Source organism: Mirounga angustirostris, unplaced genomic scaffold (assembly GCF_029215605.1).
Source record: "Mirounga angustirostris isolate CCGP_5_RB_7025 unplaced genomic scaffold, mMirAng1.0.hap1 SCAF_9, whole genome shotgun sequence".
In the NCBI taxonomy this organism is placed as follows: Eukaryota; Metazoa; Chordata; class Mammalia; order Carnivora; family Phocidae; genus Mirounga; species Mirounga angustirostris.
The window spans coordinates 73,984,160-74,007,118 of record NW_026991717.1 but is presented as its reverse complement, the minus strand read 5'-3'; the positions used below and the strand labels follow the sequence as shown (position 1 = coordinate 74,007,118).

General features: G+C 47.6%; 2 protein-coding genes and 1 non-coding gene across 5 annotated transcripts; all 3 read left to right on the top strand.

Annotated features, from left to right (window-relative positions):
* Positions 1-3,005: 3,005 nt before the first annotated feature.
* LOC123862398 (chymase) lies at positions 3,006-5,778 on the top strand. The gene is made up of 5 exons (XM_045901956.1): positions 3,006-3,075; positions 3,722-3,872; positions 4,600-4,735; positions 4,986-5,240; positions 5,635-5,778. The coding sequence occupies exons 1-5, from the start codon at positions 3,006-3,008 to the stop codon at positions 5,776-5,778; spliced, it is 756 nt and encodes a 251-aa protein (XP_045757912.1).
* Positions 5,779-18,817: 13,039 nt separating this feature from the next.
* On the top strand, positions 18,818-18,922 carry LOC123862575 (U6 spliceosomal RNA). The gene has a single exon (XR_006795277.1). It is a non-coding gene; the product is annotated as a U6 spliceosomal RNA (small nuclear RNA).
* A 562-nt stretch (positions 18,923-19,484) lies between these two features.
* On the top strand, positions 19,485-22,585 carry SDR39U1 (short chain dehydrogenase/reductase family 39U member 1). 3 transcript variants are annotated; one of them, XM_045900635.3, is made up of 7 exons: positions 19,485-19,599; positions 19,912-20,018; positions 20,116-20,198; positions 20,553-20,577; positions 21,225-21,357; positions 21,440-21,583; positions 21,828-22,585. In XM_045900635.3, exons 1-7 carry the CDS (start codon positions 19,584-19,586, stop codon positions 22,238-22,240), a joined length of 921 nt encoding a protein of 306 aa, XP_045756591.1. In that variant the 5' UTR covers positions 19,485-19,583; the 3' UTR covers positions 22,241-22,585. The 3 variants fall into 3 exon arrangements, with proteins under 3 accessions (XP_045756591.1, XP_045756590.1, XP_045756589.1); XM_045900634.3 differs by lacking the exon at positions 21,225-21,357 and having other exon boundaries at positions 19,486-19,599; positions 20,553-20,674; XM_045900633.3 differs by lacking the exon at positions 21,225-21,357 and having other exon boundaries at positions 19,486-19,599; positions 20,553-20,674; positions 21,437-21,583.
* The last annotated feature ends 374 nt before the right edge of the window (positions 22,586-22,959 follow it).

Below are 22,959 nucleotides of genomic sequence, written 5' to 3'. Positions count from 1 at the left end.
GCGGGAAGCCTGCTTCTCCCTCTCCCACTTCCCCTGCTTGTGTTCCCTCTCTCGCTGTGTCTCTCTCTGTCAAATAAATAGATAAAATCTTAAAAAGGGTGCCTGGGTGGCTCAGTTGGTTAAGCGACTGCCTTCGGCTCAGGTCATGATCCTGGAGTCCTGGGATCGAGTCCCACATCAGGCTCCCTGCTCGGCGGGGAGTCTGCTTCTCCCTCTGACCCTCCCCCCCTCATGCTCTCTCTCTTTCTCTCTCTCTCTCAAATAAATAAATAAAATCTTAAAAAAAAATCTTAAAAAAAAAAAGGTAGTAATACTTTAAAAAAAAAAAAGAAAGAAAGCCACAGCTATCACTCAAAGAACAAGGTTGAGAAACAGCCTGGCAGCTCAAAGTTCAAAGAATAAAACAAGACTTGGTACAAAGTAGACATGACTGGAGCCTGGTACATCTGCTTCATCTGTAGCGTGTTTAGGGGGGATTCAGAGGAAAAGATAAATAGCCTCCCTGAGGACAGAGGCACCACTAACCCATCAAATGGTATGGCAGCACGAGAGATAACACAAAGGGACAAGATCGATATTTCTTAAGGACCAACCCTGTGGCATTTTTCATTTACTACCATATTTAATTCTCTGAAAGCCCTGTTTCACCTCATTCTTCGTATTTTACAGAGGCCATACTAAGGCTGAGAACTTAAGGGACTTTGCTAAGGTCGGACAGATCATTAAGTGGCAGAAGCAGGATTCAAGCCCTCCCGTCAAACTGCAAAGCCGGCTGCATACCTTGAATGTCAAAGTGAACCACGGCGCAGATGATAAATGTTTCAGGAACTCAGAGAAGGGATGACCCCTTGGTCAGCCTCATCGTGGCCAAGGAATGCCGCCGTCATTAAATGCCATGCTTTTCTATCAGGCCCAACCCTTTCCTTCCCACTAACTGTGAATCTTAAACGAGACTGTCCAACCTCTGTTTATTATTTTCAGCAATGGGGAAATCACTTAACTCCCCTCCCCGCACATTCATGTTGTAACAACAGATTATTAGTAAATTCTTCCTTATATAGAGTCAGTATCTTCCTCAGATGCTGTGAAATCAGATATGGAGGCCATGTAGCCAGAAACAATGTTGAACTACCCCGCAGGATTGGTCAACAAAGGCCTCACAGCCCATGGGCTTGGCCCAGACCCTATATGCAGGCAGCACCAGACATCTGAACCATAACTAATTTTTCCCCCAAAACCAGACCCCTCGGCCACTCACCCTCACTAGAAAAGGTAATTCCACATGGTGCCTACTCCCTCAGGTTGCACCTTCTAAATCAAATTGTACACCTACCCATCTGATTGGCAGAGTCTCAGTCACAAGATTGTGGCCTAGATGCAAGAGAATTTGAGAAAGGAAGTTTACGGATTCCACCTTAGGAAAGCAAGAATCATGGTTGGGAATTCCCCTGATATAGGAAAAGTGTTCAAAAGACACTAAGGACCCATCACATACATGGCAAATGTCCACCACAGTCCATCACTTGGCTGCCCAACATGAACGCACACTCCTTCTCCATAAGTAACCTTCCTAAAACAAAAGTGCCCTCATTGAACGTAATCCTCACTATCTCTTGTACAAAGGAAAATGAGGTTCGACTCTCCCCAGAACTGAAATAAGCCAGTCTCAGCACTTACTGCTTTCAGCTTCAAGTACAGGATCTCCAGGTGATATCCATTCCACCTCTAATTTAGTCAGATCCCCAAGCTGATATCCTATAAACCGTGGACTAAAGCGAAGGTTCACCACCAACAGCATCCTATATATAAAATAGCAGAAGGAAGGCAGAGGACAGAGAAAAAGGAAATCGGTTCAAATATGCAAATGCACACATGAAAGAGCAAGGAAGAAAATGTGGACAGAGAGTGCCCTCTTTATTTCCGAAACTGGCCCCTGACCAGAGCTGTACCTATTTCATTCTCTTGCCCTCCTCCAATACAGGTGAAACAAAACTGGATGTTGGTGAACCTGAGCCTTAATGATGCTGTGGAACTACCACGCTAGCCCTGGACTACCTACCTCTCAACTTCTCACACATGAGTGAAAACTAGAAATGCTTCATTTGTTTACTCCTCCCATTTTGGGTCCAGCTGGGGAAGGCCCACAGGACAGGACTCCATCTACATCCCCATTAGTGGGCTTCCATTTCTCTGTTTCTCTGCAGTGGTGGAGCAGAGAGGGCCCTTGATTTGGAATCAGGAAAATCTATTTCTGAACCATAAGCCTCAATAGCCAATCCATAAAACTGAGCTAGTAATACCTACTTCACAGGGTCATCATGCAAATATATCTAAGAGTTGGGACAATAAATGATGCATGGGCTGTCTCAAAAAATGCGAATTCCAATCCCAATTGCTCTTGTGATAATGTATGTAAAGTCCCACCGTAGGGTCTGCTCCCTTCCCACATCTACTCTCCGTGGATCTTCTGCCAATAAGAGATCCAGATCAATGGTTTTCAAACTGCAGGTAATTATCCTTTAAGTGGCGTGCTGTTCATATTTTAATATGGAGTGGAACGGAATAGAATAGAAACTGAAAGTACTGCACGTGACCAGGATAAATACTGTTTCCTGAAACTTCTGATTGTTGTATGTGTGTGTTTGTGCTCGTGTATTCATGCACATGTATATGTGCATTGGGTCCTTCTGCAAAATGCATTTCCTACTGTGGGCCATAAAAGTGCATATGTTTCTGGATGCTCTGCGTAAGGACTCTCCCAACCCGTGTTTCTGAAGAGGCTTTAACAAACTGCCCTACCTGGGAAAGACATGATCCCTCCACCCCCGCTCCCCAGATAAGGCACCACGGTTGAAAGCTCAGACTGCCGGCTGAGGATGGGAGAAGAAACCATGACCACGCAGTTCCTGTGGTGACCAGCCCAGCCCTTCGCTCATTGCTGGAGTTACAAAGCCCAAGACCGGAAAATAGAAGCAGCATCTGCCCGGGGCAGCCTCCCTGAGAAGATGCACAGTCTCCCTCTCACCCTGCTACTCCTCCTCCTGTGGTGCGGAGCTCAAGCTGCTGAGTCTTGCGGTCCTTCCCTCTGGAAGCGGCAGGATCAGCCCCCAAAACAAAGTTTAGTCTGAATATAGCTGACTCTTAAACAAGGTCGCAGGATCTCTCTGCAGGAATCCAGAGTGAATTCCACTTGGGATGCGCCCACCCAGTCTCTGCAGCCTATGGTAGTTCCCCAGGGGACAAGGAACCCCGGTGACCAGGGAAAGCCCACAACAGGGGGGAGGAAGAGGGGCATCTTCTCATGCTATAATGTGAGGTACTGCGTAGAAGGTCCTATGTTCCCTTCATCCTCTGAGCTTCGGGGCTACATTTTACCGTGTAATGTGGCCATTCTGTGATGCTGCTCATGACCTGTGGAGAAGGTCAAGCCAGGAACCTGGAGAGCCTGCCCTGCGTGGTCACAAAGGAGCATTAAGGCACGGGCAGTATGGGAGCGGTGGAAATCCGGGGTGAAAAATGCCTGAGTGCATCTGCGGCCAGATTGGCTGTTAGACCTGGAAGAAGGAACGAGAATTTATATGGGACGTTATGGGTGGGGAGACCAGATACCAGAGCCTCCTGAGGGGGGCGACGGGGGGAGTACAGAGTGAGGATGAGATTCCCAACTTCAGCCCAGCCTATGGTTTCTCCGTGTTCAGGCCCTGGGGGTTCTCTGTTCCAGGGGAGATCATCGGGGGCACAGAGTGCAAGCCACACTCCCGCCCTTACATGGCCCACCTGGAAATCATCACTCCCCAGAATCACCTGATGTCTTGTGGTGGTTTCCTGATAAGATGGAACTTCGTGCTGACAGCGGCTCACTGTGCAGGAAGGTGACACAACAGGGTCCTGTTTATCTCCAGAAAGGAGATAAACAGCCAGCATAGCAGCCAGGGACACATGCTTGGGTGGCCTGAGGAGGGGTCCCGGGCCTGGGAGAAGCAAGACTTGAATTTAAGGAAATTGGGCCCATAGTTGATGGATGCCCTGATCTTCGATCACTGTGAGCTCAGCAATCTACCAAGGAAAAAGGAGGCCCTACCCAAGTGTCCTTCCTTCAAAAGTAGCTTCCCTCTCCCCGACCCCAACCTATGATATATGTGACTTTCAGGGGCCCACCCAGTTTTCCAGGCCACTTCCTCTCTGCCCTTTCCAAGAACACTGGCCTTTAGTTCTCAGGGACTTGACCCATCCTTTCCATGGGAGGCAAAGAACAGGGTCTACCAGGGACGCCACCACCTCCCCCTTTCCTCTGGTATCTCTTGCTCCGGAGGGCTGGCCCTCATATAGGGCTCCCTGAATTAGCAAGAGCTAACCCTGTCCCTTGGATCCTCCATGGCCGGCCCAGTCCCCAGCAATTCCCGAGGGTCCTGGAAATGTCCCTGTTCCCCGAGTGAACCCTGAGCTCCCAAATGCCACAAGTAGCCCAGGAAAAGGGGGGTGGGTAGAGTCCAGTAACCCCCATGATAGACTCCAGTTCCCTTTCCTCAGAGTGGGCACATCCCAGGAGACAGTAGACCATCACTGTCTCTCCTTGTCTTTCCTTCTCCCTCACCACAGGTTCATAATGGTCACCCTTGGAGCCCATAACATACGAAAGAAAGAAGACACGTGGCAGAAGCTTGAGGTCATAAAACAATTCCCTCACCCAAAATACGATGACTTTACTATTCGCCATGACATAATGCTACTGAAGGTGATAACTTCTTTTTCCCCCTTCTCCACTTCCTGTTCTCTTAGTTTTCTCCTTCAGGTCCCCATTGCCCTGAAATTTCCCCAACCTGCCTCTGGACTCCAACCTCACCAAGTCACCCCACTGGGTGTAGTTCTAATGTGAAACAGTTTGCCCTGTCCTCCCCTGATGTCCTCCAAAGGAAATTTCCACCCAAAGCGGTGATACCCCGTCACCCCTTTCTAGCACTGACAGCCCTTCTTGCCCTTCACAGTTGAAGGAGAAAGCCAACCTGACCCTGGCCGTGGGGACACTCCCCCTTCCACCCCAGTTCAACTTCATCCCACCCTGGAGAATGTGCCGGGTGGCTGGCTGGGGAAGAAGACAAGTGAATGGAGCAGGCTCTGACACTCTGCAAGAGGTGAAGTTGAGGCTCATGGATCCCCAAGCCTGTAGACACTACCTAGCTTTTGACCACAACCCCCAGCTGTGTGTTGGCAATCCCAGGAAGACAAAAACTGCATTTAAGGTGACCCTCCGACATGGGTTCTTTTCCACAAATCTCTGTTTGGGTTCTAGGATGTCTCCTGGAAGGAGATGGGATGGGAAGACTGTCAGCAAGCAGCAGGGTTTCAGATCATAGGCCTAAGGAACTGGAATTGCCCCTCTGCAGATCTATCCTCCCCTCCCCACCATGCAGTCTCTGACCATCCCTCCCAGGCTGCTGCCCAGCACACAAGGGGGTAGCAAGAAGGAAAGGGAAAGGGGCATCATACCGAGATGTATAACCCCATGAGAAGTCAGGGCTGCTGGGTCTGACCGGAGGTCTCTCTGTGACTCAGAACTGGGACCCACAGGCAGGAGTGGATGACTTCCCTGCTCACCTTCTGTGCTCGCTCTCTCTCTCTCTCTCTCTCCCACAGGGAGATTCAGGGGGCCCTCTTCTGTGTGCTGGGGTGGCCCAGGGCATTGTCTCCTATGGACAGGATAATGCAAAGCCCCCTGCTGTCTTCACCCGAATCTCCCACTACCGGCCCTGGATCAATGAGGTCCTGAAGCAGAATTAAGCCTGGATGGAGCCTAGGCCAGCCCGAGGGGAAATCTGGAGCCAGACCTGAGCAGGCTGTCTGTGCCACTTACTCCGGAGCTGCCTCTGGTCTCTGCTGAGGCCCCACCACATCCCTCACACCGAAGAAGTTTCCTCCAGCTCACAGAGTCCTCAGTAAACCTCAATAAAGACCCAGCTTCCAGACTTGAGCATGTGTCCTCTCTCTGATTCTCCCTTCTCCTGGCACAGAGCAATCAGCCCCAGCCTAAGCAGCCTACAAGCTTTGGAAGGAGTCGGGATGTGGGAGGGGGGTGAGTGTAAGACACAGAGAGGAAATAATGAAGAAAAATTAGGGAAAGAAAGAAGAGAGAGGGAGGGGCGCCTGGGTGGCTCAGTCAGTTGGGTGTCTGCCTTCGGCTCGAGTCATGATCCCAGGGTCCTGGGATTGAGCCCCGCGTCGGGCTCCCTGCTCCGCCGGAAGCCTGCTTCTCCCTCTCCCACTCCCCCTGCTTGTGTTCCCTCTCTCGCTGTGTCTCTCTCTGTCAAATAAATAAATAAAATCTTAAAAAAGAAGAAGAAGAAGAAGAGAGAGGGAATCCCTGGAGAGGCAGGATCGGTATTTCCAACTTAAACAAATGCTACACCAGATCCTTGATATAATCATCTACTCTATACCAATTCGGATTTATCTCTAGGAATATTCAGAATCACTAAGAACAGTGTGAATCACAAGCAAAGATGTCAGATGTTTAGAGCATCCCTGACCTTTCCCCACTAGGTGCCAAGAGTAGCACCCCTCCCCGCTAAGTTCTGCCAACCAGAAGTTTCACAGGGCATTGCCAAGTGGTTCCCAAGGGGGCAGGGGAGCAGGAATCATCCTCAGTGAGAACCACTGGTTTAATACTCGATCTAGGGAAGGCAGTTGGTGCCACATAGGGCCCTCCTCACAGTCCACCTCAATAGGAGAAGATCTACCATCTGTGGAACTTCCAATCAGAGATGCAAAGAAGAGAGACTAGGGGACTTGCTTCCACCAGAACGGAGGATATAGTAAGGGTTCCGCTAAATCTAAAGTTATGGCTGCCAACTGTCATGTCAAGCCTGTCTTGATCGTGAGTGAATCCCTAGGCAACAGTGAACTTACCCCAGTGACATGGATAAGTCACCTTTATTATTATACAAAGATAGAGTTGTTGCCACATAATAAGGGCAGGGGGAGTATGAGGCACTCCTTGGGGCTTCTATGCCCAGTGACAACTGAAACATGTAGCTGTAGCAACTCTACCCTAAAAAAAAAAGCCCAGGAACCTCAGAGATAAAGGTCTGGTTTACCCTAGTGGGTAAACAATTTAAACCAACAGAAGAGCTGGCCATGGAGTGGAGCAGGGCGGGGGATGGGGGATAGGTGACAGAGGAGGGAAACAACTACTCATGATGACCCTAGGACCAGCTGCCACTGAAGGGACTGTAGCCTGTCCTTACAAAGTGCTTAACATTTGAGTCAGTGGACTCTGTGAGGCGCCTGGGTGGCTTAGTGGGTTAGGCGTCTGACTCCTGGTTTCCCCTCAGGTCATGCTCTCAGGGTCCTGGGATCAGCCCGGCCTTGGGCTGCCTGCTCAGCAAAGAGTCTATTTATCCCTCTGCTCCTCTCCCCTGCTTGTGCTCTCTCTCTCTCTCTCTCTCTCTAAAATAAATAAAACCTTTTTTAAAAAATCTTTTAGGGGCACCTGGGTGGCTCAGTCGTTAAGCGTCTGCTTTCAGCTCAGGTCATGATCCTGGAGTCCTCGGATCAAGTCCCGCATGGGGCTCCCTGCTCAGCGGGGAGTCTGTTTCTCCCTCTGACCCTCCCCCTTCTCATGCTCTCTCTCTGTCTCATTCTCTCTCTCTCAAATAAATAAATAAAATCTTTTTTAAAAAATCTTTTAAATCAGTAGACTTTAAGTAAACCTCCATAATGCAGGGGGGCTTCATCCCATCAGGTGAAGGCTTTACGAGCAAAGACAGGTTCCCAACGAAGGAATTCTCAAGATGGCAACAGAGAAAACCTGTGTGTTTCTAGACGGCTGCCCTCAGGAATTCAGATTCAAGACTGCAACATCAACTCTTACCTGAATTTTCAGCCTGCTGGCATGACCTACAGATTTCAAACTTGCCAGCTCCCACGGTGGTGGGAGCCAGTTCCTTAAAATAATGTCTCCTTATATGCGGCACCTGGGTGGTGCAGTCGGTTAAGCGTGGGACTCTTGGTTTCTGCTCAGGTTGTGATCTCGGAGCCATGGTGTCAAGACCCGCATGTAGCTCCATGCTCAGCGCAGAGTCTGCTTGGGATTCTCTGTCTCCCTCTCCCTCTGCCCCTCCTGCTCACTCTCTTTCTCTCTCTCTCTCTCTAAAATAAATAAATAAAATCTTTTTTAAAATAATAATATCTCTTATAGTTACCAAAAAAAAATATATATATATATATACTTTTTATATAAATTGAAATGACCACTCCCTTGAAGAATCAATGCCAAGGTGAAATGAACTCAATGTGGGGCAGGAGGGGACCCGACCTGACACTGTCCCTACTCCATCACTGCTCGCTGAAGGGCGCTTCCACAGAAGGCTTCTTACTCTGGTCATCCACAACTCTTTCCCTAAACGCTTTCTCTGGTGTAGCAGCGTGCTCAGCCAGGGCACACAGCAGACGAGAAGCGGCCCCTCAAGTGGCCTCACCCCATCAGGGATGGAAACTGGTGGGTAATTAACCCAGCGTCATCACTCTGCTGGTGACACAACTCTGAGGCACGTCTTACACCATCCCCCAAAAGTCCCAGGCGACATGAAGCTCCGGGCGTCCGCAGCCCTGATCTGCTCAGTAACACACCCTGTATTTTCTTTCCCTCCTCCCTTCCCTACTCTACTTCTCTCTACTCCCCTGTTGATGCTTCCAGGAGTCACATCACAAATAAACTCCTTGCACTCAAATCTTTGTATCAGGGTCTGTTCTGGGAAAACCCAGACCAAAATATTCCCAGCAATCAAGATTTATTAAATCTCTTGCAGTTAGTGCAATGTGATGTTGAGGCAAAGACGATCAATTAAAGCAACGAAACAGAATAGACTCTGGAAAGAGACACATTCCCCTATGGACTATGACAAGGTCACATTCCCCCATGAGTCCATGGTAACCCCTATGACAAGGTAACAATAGCAGGACAGTGGGAAAGGACAGTCCTTTCAGTACGTACTGCTGGGCCAAGTGAATATCCGTGGGGAAAATGAAATTTGACCTCATCTCACAAACCCAGAAAAATCAGTTCCAGGTGGTCCACACGTGACAGGTAAAACAATACAACTTCTAGACAATGTGACAAGAGAGTACCTTTTTACCTTGGGGCTTGGAACGACTTCTTCAAGGCACACAAAAACCTCTAACTTAAAAGCAAGTTTCTCCACCTTGCACTACCGACATTATGAACTGGATACATTTTTGTTATGGGGGCTGCCCAGGCCTCCCACTAGATGTCGCCACCACTGCCAAAACTATCCCAGTTATGACAACCAAAAATGTCTCCAAGGCACGGTCAGATGTCCCCTGGGGTACAGTTGCCAGATTTAGGGGGAAAAAACAGAACACCCAGTTAAACTTGAATCTCAGATCAACAACAGCAAGATAGTACGTGTCCCAAATATTATCTGAGACATACATATATTAAATTTGTTTCATTGTTTATCTGATATTCAGATTTAACTAGATGTCCTGTATTTTATATGAAAATTACCTCCAGTTAAGAACTACTGTCTCAGGGCGCCTGGGTGGCTCAGTCATTAAGCGTCTGCCTTCGGCTCAGGTCATGATCCCAGGGTCCTGGGATCGAGCCCCACATCGGGCTCCCTGCTCAGCGGGAAGCCGGCTTCTCCCTCTCCCACTCCTCCTGCTTGTGTTCCCTCTCTTGCTGTGTCTCTCTCTTCAAATAAATAAATAAAATCTAAAAAAAAAAACAACAAACTACTGTCTCAAAGGAAAAGTGATTTGATATATTGGATGACAAGAAGAACCTCTGTTTATCAAAAGACACCTTTAAGAGAATGAAAAAGCAAGCCATCGAGTAGAGGAAAATCCTTGTATCCCATATGCAGAACTTACAAATAATGCCTGTCAAGCAATAAGAAAAAATTCAGACCATCCAATAGAAACACAAAAGACTTGAATAAGAAATTCACAAAACAAGATATCCAAACGGCCAATAAACATTATGAAAGGCATCCAACCTCATTTGCTGTCAGGAAAATACAAATTAAAACCCCAACGCAATACCACTGCACACTCACCAGAATGGCTACAAATAAGGACTGATAATATCAGTACCGCCAAGGAGGGCAACAGAAACACTCCTACGGGGCTGGAGGGCGTGTAAACAGACTCAGCCACTTCGACGGCATCCGATGAGAAACAAAACATGCACATCCTCTGACCTATCAATTCCACTTCTAGGATTATAGCCAAAAGAAAGACCTGCATCATAAAGCATGAACAAGAATGCTCATAATGACAGGATACTTGGGAACAATCCAAAAGCCCATCCACATTAGAATGAATAAATACAACTGCTGTATGATACGAGTACATGGGACACACCCCGCAATAAAACGTAACTGCTGTTACATCCAATAACACGGATGAACTTCACAAGCATGTTACTGAGAAGGAGACAAAAAGCAAGACTCAAAAGAAGACCTATTGTGTTAGTCCATTTCAGAAACTAACAAAACCAATGTATGTGTTCAAAGTCAAGGTATCGGTTACATTTGCTGAGGATGGACAAGGCAGGAATTAGGACAAGGCACGTGGTTGGGGAATGAGGGCCTTCTGGAGAGCTGGTAATGTTCTGTTCCTGACTGGGGGAGCAGTTACAGGAATGTGCTCACTCGGTGATAACTCACTGAGTGATATTCGTGTTACGCACGGCAATTAAAAGTTTGGATTTTTTTGTTGTTGTTAAGTTGTTCTCAGTCCCTCTCAGGGTTTTGGTAACCTTATTTCTAGTTGATATCTAACTCCTGCCATCCAGTGTCCTCTCTTTTTCCTCACTCAGCCAATTTGACCATATTTTTCTTAAAGATTTATTTATTTATTTGAGAGAGAGCACGAGCGGGAGAGGCAGACGGAGAGGGAGAGAATCTCAAGCAGACTCCACGCTGAGCATGGAGCCCACACGGGGCTTGATCCCATGACCCTGAGACCACTCACAACCCGAGCCAAACCAAGAGTCAGGTGCCCAACCAACTGCACCACCCAGGCGCCCCTGACCATATTTTTTAAAGACATATTTTTACCTGTAGCAGCCTCTTTGACTATGCTGGTTAATCACCAATGAGGATTTTTTTTTAATGCCTGAAAGCATCAATCCAGACATTTCCTTTCTTAAATTACAGGGTTGTTGCCTTTTAATATTTTACCTTTCAATTGTTCATTAATTAATTTTCCTACTTTATCTGTGATCTCCCTTCTCTCCCAAGGATGCTGGATTTAATTGGGCATAAACACTATTAGTAAAAGAAGTGCAGCTCACATCTGGCCTGGTCTATACTGCAGCTTAGTTCCAAACCCGAGGTAAAAACATCAGTTCTAATTCCATTCTAACGAAGCATGGTCCACCCCTTCCTCAAGTGGCACAGTTCCCATTAAAGTAACAGGTGCTCTAACCTCTCTCTACTCTTCGGACTGGTCAGGTGACCCACAGTGGAGAGAGCTCTGGGGTTTTAGATTCATGTTTCGTCCTTTTTTTTTTTTAAGATTTTATTTAGGGGCACCTGGGTGGCTCAGTCGTTAAGCGTCTGCCTTCGGCTCAGGTCATGATCCCAGGGTCCTGGGATCGAGCCCCACGTCGGGCTCCCTGCTCCGCAGGAAGCCTGCTTTTCCCTCTCCCACTCCCCCTGCTTGTGTTCCATCTCTCTCTGTCAAATAAATAAAATCTTTATTTTTATTTATTTATTTTTTTAATAAATTCCTCACATACTGGGCCACTTCACCCTCAGCTGCCTACCCACCTCCTGCTTTTTCTCTGGAACTCTGCCCCATAGATCACCTTCCCATGAAGTCCCTGCTGATCAGACAAGCCTTCGTTAAGTTCTTCATACTCCACTAAGAGTTGCAAATGTCCTGTTTAGTAATCTGTGATCCAGCAATGAAATAGGGGGACGTTCTGTCCCCTGACTTGACGTGGCTTTTCCCACCTGTATCTGTTTGCTTCACTGTTGGCCACGGGGGAAACAAACCCAGGAAAAGCCCCCAATGGCCCTTTTACAGCCCAGAACAAGAAGGCTGACAACTGTCTACAGATGGTGGCTCTCCCTTTGAGAGAGTAGGAAATGGAATTTCTGGGCTAGTGAGGCCTCTGGTGGTGCAAGAAGAGCTGTTGTTCATGCTGAACATTTCCCTTCAGCCTGACAAAAGGCTGATTTCTGTGGGTGTGTTTCTCTCTGTCTCTCTGTCTCTGTCTCTGTCTCTCTCTCTCTCACACACACACACACACACACATACACACACACACCAGCACTGGCAGAGCCCATAGGAGGGCAATCCTTAGTTCATTTCACTTCTCACTCGCTGCTCTGGAAATTACACTCAGATCTCAGGGGCCCTTGGTCTTCCCAGTAGGTCCAGACCAAGAGCAGGAGATGGGGCTGATGCTGGAGGTGAGACAGTATCAGCTCCTGAGTAAGGCTCCACTGGGAACATATGTCTGGATAGAGGTCTGACTAAAGATGGTGGCATCTAGAGTTCTGCATGGGGGGCAGAGAAGAGAGGAGAAGATGGAGCCCCCAGAGAAAAGCGGCATTTCCACAGAGGGTGAGCCTCCGGGAACACTGCTTTTTGTCACCACAAAATCTGAGGTCAGAGGAGATTATCTTTAAAGGGAGGAAGGGGGCTCTAGGATCCTTAATCTGCTGCATCTCCAGTATCAACATCTTGGTTGGATGGTTGGTTGGTTGGTTCTGCCATATTTTAATAAGAAACTATGTGAGATGATGATGTGAATTGCATTTAGCAAGTAACATCCCAGAGCCTGAGAGAAGTTGCAAAAATCTGCCCAAACAAAATGAAGCAGGGGACATTCACACAGTTAGAGGTGGCAGAGGGGAAGGGCAGAGGTGCCTGTCACCAGCAAACCCCCCGTCCTGTGCCCAAGCTGAGGGGAGCAGCCAGGACACCACCCTAAGTCTTGGTTTCCCATCGTGCCCTGTGGTGATGGCTTCACCACCCAGAGGGACCATGCTCAGCTCCTTTTGCTATTTCAGGAAGCAGCTGTGGGGGAAACGGCCCCATTTCAATGAATGAGATCCTTGTGATTGCTAAAGACTCAGAAGAGACCCTTGTCTCCCTGAAGGGCAAACCAGCTGCATTTGCGCCAACACCCAGATGCAGACAGAAATATCTCATGTCTTATTGTCTGGCTCAGATTTGAATGTTTTAGCTGCTCAAGTGTCAGATGGACTGTGAAAGCTGCAAACAGTTTAACTTAACTAGTTCAGTTGTAAAAGGAGAGGCTAAGAAGGAAGGAGAAGTCAACCCACTCATCACCAGGACTCAGAAAAAGAAAGACTCTATGGAGTTTGAGGGGAGTTTGAGGACACTCACAGGACCTGCTCCCCATCAGCCTCCGGGAGAGAAGAGGTGGTTGCTGGGAGCTAGCACTGTCCTTATGTATATCCCCTCCCACACAGGGCACAAAGGTCTGGAAGGAACTCCTGCCTCACCTCCATGACGATATTGATGAAACTCCACCCTCCTGAATCCATGGTCTAAAGGCATCTGATTTAGCAGAACCTCCTCTGCCCAGTCCCCAGCTCACTGTAAGAAAAGACAAAGCCAGGAGAGAAAGAAGGGGTTGTCAATAACTAGGGTGTGGTTGAAGAGGGGAGGAGTCCCTTGATACCTCAGCGACCTGGCTGAGGTTCCACACTGGAGGACGGCGAGCAGGGCCCCCCCAACCCTGGTCCAGCAGTAGACACATGTCCCAGGCCTAGCCAGTCAGAACACTCCATACTTGACCACAGTGGTTGGTTCAGAGATGGACACACAAACCAAATCAGTCCAATGAGAGTCAATTCTGAGATTTTTTTTTTCTAAAGACTTTATTTATTTGAGAGAGACACAGATAGCGACAGAGAACACAAGCAGGGAGGAGAGGGAGAAGAAGGCTCCCTGCTCCCACTGAGCAGGGAGCCTGACACAGCGCTCAATCCCAGGACCCTGGGATTATGACCTGAACCGAAGGCAGATACTTAACTGACTGAGCCACCCAGGTGCCCCCAATTCTGAGATTTTTGCTGGGATTAGGAGCCAAGAAGCCATCCTTGCCATAAAAGGGATAAATCTTCCTGAAAATAAAGCCAAATTACAATAGAAAAGAGCCTGGAATAGTTCGGAAAGTAGGAGATTCACTTGCAAGAGCAAAGTTTTGTTGAGAGAAGAAATTATTTAGGTGTTCCAACAAATCAGATCTTGGAAGACTGAGCAAAGAATTTGTTCTATAAATCAAAGAATAAAAAGGAAACAGGATATGACATCAGAGCAGTTGCCCATCACACAGGTTTTCCTGGGCGTGGGGAAGGAGCTCAGAGAGATTTGGCAAAGTCAAAACTAGATTATAAATCTTGCATGGCTTCTCTGAGAAGGAACTCAGCTAGAGGGGCAGAGAGAGATACCGGACCCAGAGAGGTAGAGGACACATCTGAAATCAGCAGGATTGTGCCCCAATCCCCAAGCATAACTGAGAGACTACGAGCCTCTCAGAGAAGTCCTAATTACAGCACAGAGCTTGTGGTGCTCTTAAAATAGGTCCACAAATTCTTCGACACCCCTCCCTTCAAAAGCTGGAGTCAAATTCCCCTCCACTTGGACTTGGTGACTCACTTCTAACAAATAGATCATGGTCAAAGCAACTGTATGGAACCTCCAAGTCTAGGTGGGTCATTAAGGGCATTGAGGCTTCAATCTTACTCTCTTAGATCACTAGCTCCAGGGAAGCCAGCTGCCATGTCATAAGGACACTCTAACAGCCCTATGGAGACATCTGCATGGCAAGAAATTGAGGTTTTCTATCAACAGCCAGCAAGAAATGAAAGCCTCCTGCCAAGGGCCAAGTGAATGAGCCACCTTGGGAAAGGATCCTCCATGTCTTCAGATGATTGCAGCCCTGACCCTTATCTTGGCCATAACCTCTTGAGAGACCCTGAGCCAGAACCACCTAGCTAAGCTGCTCACAGATTCTTAACCCACAGAAACTGTATGAGATAATAAATATTATTATTGTTGTTTCAAACCACTAATTATTTTTTTAAGATTTTATTTTTTTAAGTCATCTCTCCACCCAACATGGACTCAAACTTACAAGCCCAAGAGATCAAGAGTCACACACTCTACCAACTGAGCCAGCCAGGCACCCCTCAAACCACTAAGTTTTGAGATAATTTGTTAACAGCAGTATATAACTAACAGTGCTAGACTGCAGCGAGATGCTTGGGCAGTAATGATTATGGCAAATAACGAAGAGATGAGCCTAAGGGGAGACTTACCAAGCCCCGTACATTCCATGCTGTTGGCCAGAAGACAAGCTGAGAGTTCCTCACTCTCCTAGGAGATACTCCAGACCATGGGTATCATAGGTAGAAGATATAACACTCAGAAGTTTGGGAGTTTGTATCCAAACACCATGCCCAGAGGCCTGGCCTAACCAGCCATGTCTCAGCCAATAGCTGGCAACATGCAAAGGCCGAACGAGAAGAGATTCTTCCGCACAGGATGGCAGTGCCGGGACCAAAGATCTCCTACCCCCAGGTGTCCAGCGGGGAGAGAGAAGGGAGAAGACAGATGAGGTACTCTGAAAGACTGAGAATTTACTCACAGAAAACTGAGTGAACTGAGAACTTTTAAACTAGAAATGACAAAGTTACTTTGGTTGGTTGAGTTTAAGTTTATTCCACCGCCAAAGAGAAGCGTTCATGAGCAAGTTGTGTTCAACTATAAGTAATAAAGTTCTGGGGCTCCTGGGTGGCACAGTTGGTTAAGTGTCTGACTCCAGCTCAGGTCATGATCTCAGGGTCCTGGGATCGAGCCCTGCGTCAGCCCCAAGTCAGTGACAGGCTCTGCGCTCAGCAGGGAGTCTGCTTCTCCCTCTCCCTCTGCTCCTCCCCTTGCTATGCTCATGCTCACTCGCGCTCTCTCTTTCTCCCCCACTTCAAATAAATAAATAAAATCTTTTTTAAAAATTAAAATTAAAAAAAAAGTTCTGTTTCTGCACATCTGAGATGGACTATAAACTTTCAAACAACTACATATCCTTATTTATTTCAGACAAAGAAAAACAAAATGAATGCCCACGTACCCACTACCTCACCTAAGAAATAAGAAGTCAGTCTCCCCAGTACTCCTCCTGGACTGCTTTTCTGCTCACCCCCACAGATAAATGCTATCCTGAGGGTTTTTTTTTTTCATTTTCACTCCCATGCATTCCTTTTTACTTTAACTGCAAATCTGTCTCCTCAATAAAAAGTGCATTATTTTGCCTATATTTAATCTTAAAATAAATAGTACCATATTGCAATTACTTTCCTGCAAGTTCTTTTTCATTTTAACATTATAGCTGTAAGATTCACCCATGGTGAAATTTGTAATTCCAGGGCATCTAGTTAATTCAATTTCTTAGTCTGTTTAAATATACTATGGATACTGATTATTCCTATTATCTTATTTTGAGCTTTCCAATTTTGTCTAAACTTTCTTTTTTTTATTATTTCTTGATAACTTTTTTGAATTGATTCGATTATTGTTTCTACTGACTTGGAAGTGCACATTTTATTTCTAATATGTAAGAGTACATTTTTCAAATGTTTATGTCACAAAGTTTATTATTCAGCATTGTTATCCTTCCCCAGCAACTCAGCTCCAGCTCCATTATTGCTGACTCAGACTTTAGTTCTGCTTCAATTTTTACCCACAAATCAAATATTATTGTGGTGCTTTATATGGCCAATATTTGTTTGTATTTACCCATTTGTTTACCAACTTTTGGATCATTATTCTCTTGCATCTCACACCTTCCTTTTGAAATCAGTCTCTTTTTTCCTGACAAAATTTTAAGTCTGATGATAGTAAATGCTCTCTTTTTTGTCTTGTCTAAAACTATCCTTGGTTTACCTTCATTCTTGAATGCCAGTTTGTAAACAGTTCTAGGATGGCAAAATTATTTTCTCTTCACATTTGAAGGTTTTATTGTATTACTCCACTGGCTTATATTGTTGTAGTGAAGGTATCTGTTGTCCATTTAACTGTTATTTCTTTATAGATAATCTGTCTTTTACTTCTGCCCTATTTTAATACCTCTTCTTTGTCTTTGTTTTTATACTTTAAATATGGTGTGACTATGTATGGATTTCTTTTTATTTATTCTACTTGAGATTCATTTTCCTTATTGAATCTGAGTATTCATATCTTTCATTAATTTGGAAAAGTAATCAGCTATTATCTCTATAAATATTTTCCATGTCCCCTCCTCTGTCCCCTCTCTTCTGAGATTCCAAATAGAAGAGTTCGAATCAGGGCAGCTGGCTGGCTCTGGTGGTTAAGGGTCTGCCTTCGGCTCAGGTCATGATCCCAGGGTCCTGGAACTGAGCCTGCCCCCCCCTCTTCCTCAGGACATAGCCCACCAAGAGCTTTATGCAGGGGTCCCAGGCATCATCTGCTGTCACCCAAGCCTCTGGGTTACTGAGACTTAAACCAACCACAAGGTAACCTCAAAAACCTTTGTTTTTGGTCTCTGAGGATTTCCTTTATTTTCTAGTTACCTTCACAGTGCAGTTAAATGGAGATGTGTTAAACTTTACCCAGCATATCCAGGAAATTTGCAGTGGGAGGGGTTTTTTTTAGGAGATATATGCCACCATAGTGTTCTTCCCACAAGTTTTTAAATCATTCAGTTTGCAACATGTGGAACAGTTTGGAGAAGAGAAACACACAGAAGCAGGGAGACCTACTAGGAGACTACTGCAGAAATTTACACAAAAGAGGATAATAACTTAAAGAAGAGTGGTGGTAGCAGAGATAAACAGAAATAGATGGATCTGGGAGATATTTAGTAAGTAAAATCAACAAGGTTTCAGACATCCAAAAAGAGATGTCTAGTAGGAAGTTTTAATAGGGGTTAGGAGGTCAGAGGAAAGATTCAGGTTGCATAGGATACTAGGAAGTCTCTGAGAAACTGGTAACTAAATCTGTTACCGAAATTCAAACTTGTCGGTGCACCTGAAGCCAATGTCTGAGACACCAGTTTTGAAGCAAAGAAAGTTCTATTACCAGAAGAGCAGCCATTTCCAAAACTGCCTTGTCCTGTTGAACCTAGGGACAGCTTACATATGTTTGGAGAAGGAGGTGAGTATGTGAGAGGAAGGTGAGAGGTTTCTTGAAAACCTGAAAGGGGGCAATCTGGAGGTATGCATTTTTTCCAGAGAATGAGGGGTCAGTCAGGACATGGTATATCAGATAATTTCAAGACAAATGTTTCTGTCCAGCCCTCGTTAGTTTTCTACAGTCAGTGGGTAAACAGGGAGTAGGGGTGGAAAAGGCAAAGTTCATGATTGATAAGAGGTGCTAAAACATAAGTAGGGAACAAAACAGAAGGTAGACCTAAGTTAATAATGCAACTAACACAACTATAGTTCTGCTTATGCTTTCAAAGCAGGTCCAGGAACCAGGTGTCCAGACTCAAATTCACCAACATAGATACTTGGAACAAAGTGCAGAGGGAAGAGAGAAAGGTCTTAGGACCCAGCTTCGAGAAATACCAACACTTTAAGACCTCAGAGGAGGTGAAGGAAGCAACAGAAACTGAAAAAAGACAGTAGAAAGACCCAGAAGAGAGCTGTGGCTTTCACTGAGGCCAAGAGATGAGCATTTCCAAAGGGAGGAAGTGTCCAGTGAAACAGAAGTCAAGAAAAATGACTGGGCATTTGTTTTGGTGACACGGGAAATTGGTGATCTTGGCGAGAGTCAATGAATAATAAAGGCAGGAGCGGTGCTCGCTTTGCCCAGCACATATACTAAAATTGGAAGGATACAGAGATTAGTATGTCCCCTACGCAAGGATGACACGCAAATTCGCAAAGCATTCCATATTTAAAAAAAAAAAAAAAAAAAGACGGGAGTGAATTAGGGAATAGAAAATGGACACCACTCCTTTGAGAAGCTTGGCTATGCAGGCGACGACAGAGAGAGGGCCTTAGCATTCGAAGAAAAGGGCTGGAGATGTGTTATTTTAAGAGGAGGGGAACTTTATAATGTTCTAAAGAATACAGGAAGGAACCGGAAGAGGGAAAAGAAAAGAGGCCGGGTCGAAAGAAATCCATATAGTACGGGTAGACGAGTTCTCTTGCTACTATTACTACTGATCCACCAGGCTGAATGGACGTCCCAATTTCCGCGGTTTGAGTACCTACAGGCCTTCGGTCAAGGGGTTTTGGGGGGTTGGAGCTTTGTTTTGGTTTGTTTCCGCATTAAAGCCTTCCTTCCTCGGCCTTCTTCCGTTCTTTCCCCGCCCATTCGGTCTATGTCCACCGCCCCCCGCCCGTCCCCGCCACTCCTTGCAATGAAATATACGGCCTTCTCTATGAATTCTTCCGGGTCGCCAGGCAGGGCCACGCCCAGTCTCCATCCTGCCCGCCCCCCCATTGGAGCGCGCCTCCCGAAAGACGCATGCGCACAGAGGACGTAGTCGCTTCCAAGATTGGGCTCCCCCACTGCCGCCGCCAAATCTTGCGCAAGCGCGTTAGGTCCTGGTCGCTATGCGGGTGCTTGTGGGTGAGGGAGGGCAGAAAGGGAGAGTCGGGGGCGGGCTTATGGAAAGGTTGAAACAAAGCTTGAGAGGTGGGAGGCAGTTTCTGAGGGAGGGCAGTGAAACGTGCACAGGTGATCGTGCAGCAGCCTTGGCCTCCTACCCCAGGAAGCCGAAACTCCCCAGTCCCTGTGACCTGTGTCACCTCTGCATCGCGGGGAGGGGGCGAGAAGGAGGGCAAAAGTCTGAAGTCAGATGGGATGGCAGCAGAGGAGGGGGCCACAAGCGGGGATGGAAGGCGACCTCGAGAGGATAAATACCTCGTATTTTCTGGCCAGGTGGCGGGACGGGCTTCATTGGGACAGCCCTAACCCAGTTGCTGAAAGCCAGGGGCCACGAAGTGACGTTGGTCTCCCGAAAACCGGGGCCCGATCGGATCACGTGGGTATGTCCATCCTCGGGAAGCTCTGGGGGACGGTCTGGTTTGGCGGCGCAGGGCGAGCCCCCACACCCACCCCCCAGCACTGTGTTTTCTCTGACAGGATGAACTTGCTAAGTCGGGGCTGCCCCGCTGCGATGCCGCTGTCAACCTGGCGGGAGAGAACATCCTCAACCCTCTCCGAAGGTCAGCCACGGCCCTGAAGCTGATAGCCTTCAGAGCAGAGGGAGGACGGTGTGACCCTGATGAGCTGTGGAGAATGGAGATGTCCAGATGGAGAACTAAACTCCAATCCCAAACTACTCATCCTGCCCCACTCCTCCCTGCACACCCACCTGCCCTTCTGCCCTCTCAGCCGTTGACTTTCATCCTCACTTATAACTCAGGATGCCCAAAATATGTGCCTTTTCTTTCTCCAGGAAAGATGGACCACTTCTCTAAACCACAATGCAAGGTTTTGCTAGAAATGGGTCTGGATGAGCCCCAGGGAAAGAGAAAGGGGTATGTTTGTGGCTCATTTCCTTTTTGTTTCTCCTGCAGGTGGAATGAAACCTTCCAAAAAGAGGTTCTCAGCAGCCGCTTGGAGACCACCCAGATACTGGCTAGAGCCATCAACAAGGCCCCACAACCCCCCCAGGCCTGGGTCTTAGTCACTGGTGTAGGTATGTCCCAAATCACCACCCTTTATATTAGCCAGAGGAAGAGAGGTTGCAGTGAGGGGCAAGCTCAGGCCCTTCTAGCTCTACATGCACCAGAGCGCTGGTCTTTTCCAAATACAGAACTTCCTAGGCCCTCCATCCATGCATGTTTCTTCTGACCTTTGTGTACTTTCACTGAGAAATGGGGATCCCTAGAGGAAGAGGGGATAGTGGCACTGCTCCTGATGCCGGGAAAAGTCCCACCTACTCCCAAGTCCCTTGCTTGTCACGGCACAGTTCTTTAGGAACAGAATTCCTCATTCTTGTATTTCACCATTGGGACGGGATAATTGCAAACAACCATAGAACATATGTCAGCTGCTACTCCAAGTGTTTTACACGTATTAAAGCATTTAATCCTCACAGGAACGCTAGAAAATGATTCCCATTTTAAAGATGCCAACAGAGAGCTTATATAACTTGCCTGAAGTCACAGGCTTAATAAATGGTGGAGCTAAGAGTAGATCTCAGGCAGCCTGGCCCCCAGTCTTTGCTCTTAACCACTACACTCTAGCAGCCTCTCAACTTAGCCCTGCAATTAAAGGTAAGTTACCCCAGGGCAGCAACGGGTCAACCCATGGAGCAGCTCAAAGGGAAAATAGCTATGGCTCTGTCTTCCCATGGGAAGATCCCAGGGGCTGGGGAGGGTGAGACCAAGGGGAACATTGGGTGCCAAGGGCCAGGCAGGACCAAGGACACTGGGGCAAACCAGTGCTGTTCCACCAGCAGCTTACTACCAGCCCAGCCTGACTGCAGAGTATGATGAAGACAGCCCAGGAGGGGATTTTGACTTTTTCTCCAACCTGGTAACCAAATGGGAAGCTGCAGCCAGGCTTCCTGGAGCGTCTACACGCCAGGTGGTGGTGCGCGCGGGTGAGAACCAGGGGCTTGGGTATCAGACAGGGTTGGAATGTCTTCCCTGGGCTGGGGGCCTGGGGGAGTCAGGGGAGCTGAGCATCCAGAGTGTGAGAGGAGGCTGCCATTTCTGGCCAGCCTGCAGGTGGGAGGACTCGAAGCCCCAGAGAGAACTAAGTTGGCATGGGGACGGGAGACCGGGAGGAACAGTGGAACAGCCTGGAGATTGAGGAGCCTCCCGTGCTGTCCTTCCCTGCTCTAGGGGTTGTGCTGGGCCGTGGGGGTGGTGCCATCGGACACATGCTGCTGCCCTTCCGCCTGGGTCTGGGGGGCCCCATCGGCCCAGGCCACCAGTTCTTCCCCTGGATTCATATCAGGGACCTGGCAGGAATCCTGACCCATGCCGCTGAAGCAAGCCACGTGCAGGGGGTCCTGAATGGAGTGGCTCCAGCCCCCACCACTACAAATGCTGAGTTTGCCAAGGCCTTCGGCGCCGCCCTGGGCCGCCCAGCCTTCATGCCTCTCCCCAGCGTGGTAGTGCAAGCGGTCTTTGGACGAGAGCGTGCAGTCATGCTGCTGGAGGGCCAGAAGGTGGTCCCACGGCGGACACTGGCCACGGGCTACCAGTATTCCTTCCCAGAGTTAGGGGCTGCGTTGAAGGAAGTCGTAGCCTAAGTAGAGAGGCTCCTGGCAGGGCCTGAGGCCTGCCCCTCTACGGAAGCTTCCTGGTTAGAGACTGTGAATAGGCTCGGGTACTCCTCTGAGACCTGAAACCATCTGGTTCTTAGTGATTCCTCTCCCTGCCCTCCTTCTCTTTGTTCTGTTGCTCCACCTTATTTAACTGAGAGACTGTCCACAGTGTCAAGGTTGGAGTCTCATCAAGTTGGGTCCTTAACCTCTTCAACTCCTTGTAAAAGAATTTCCAAGTTTGGTTTCCCTACATGTTCCGTTACTGTCCCTGGTATCCTTTATGTTGTGTAGAATGCTCTGCTATTGAGGCAATAAAGATAAATTATCTCACAGGCTTTGGTTTGCTCCTTTGGCCTAGACTCTCCTGGAGTTTATGTCCGAGAAAATGCCAGATGACTCTTTCCCCTATGTGGGACTTTGAACGTTATAATGGGCAACATCTCCCTTCTTGGTCCCTCCATTGCCAAACTGGTAACAAATCTGGGGCATGAGGTTATAATAAAGGTGGAGACTAGAAAATGAGAGAAATGATGATCCATTAACAGTGGGTTCTGTGGTCATCCTGCATACTTGTCCACACAGTGCCTAATATTAGGGTGCCATCAGAAGAAGAGACCAGGCCCCAGTCTAGAACAGCCTTCAGTCTGTCACTGAACAGCAGTGAATAAAGCAATCACACGTTGATCCTAGGTCATCAAGCTGCA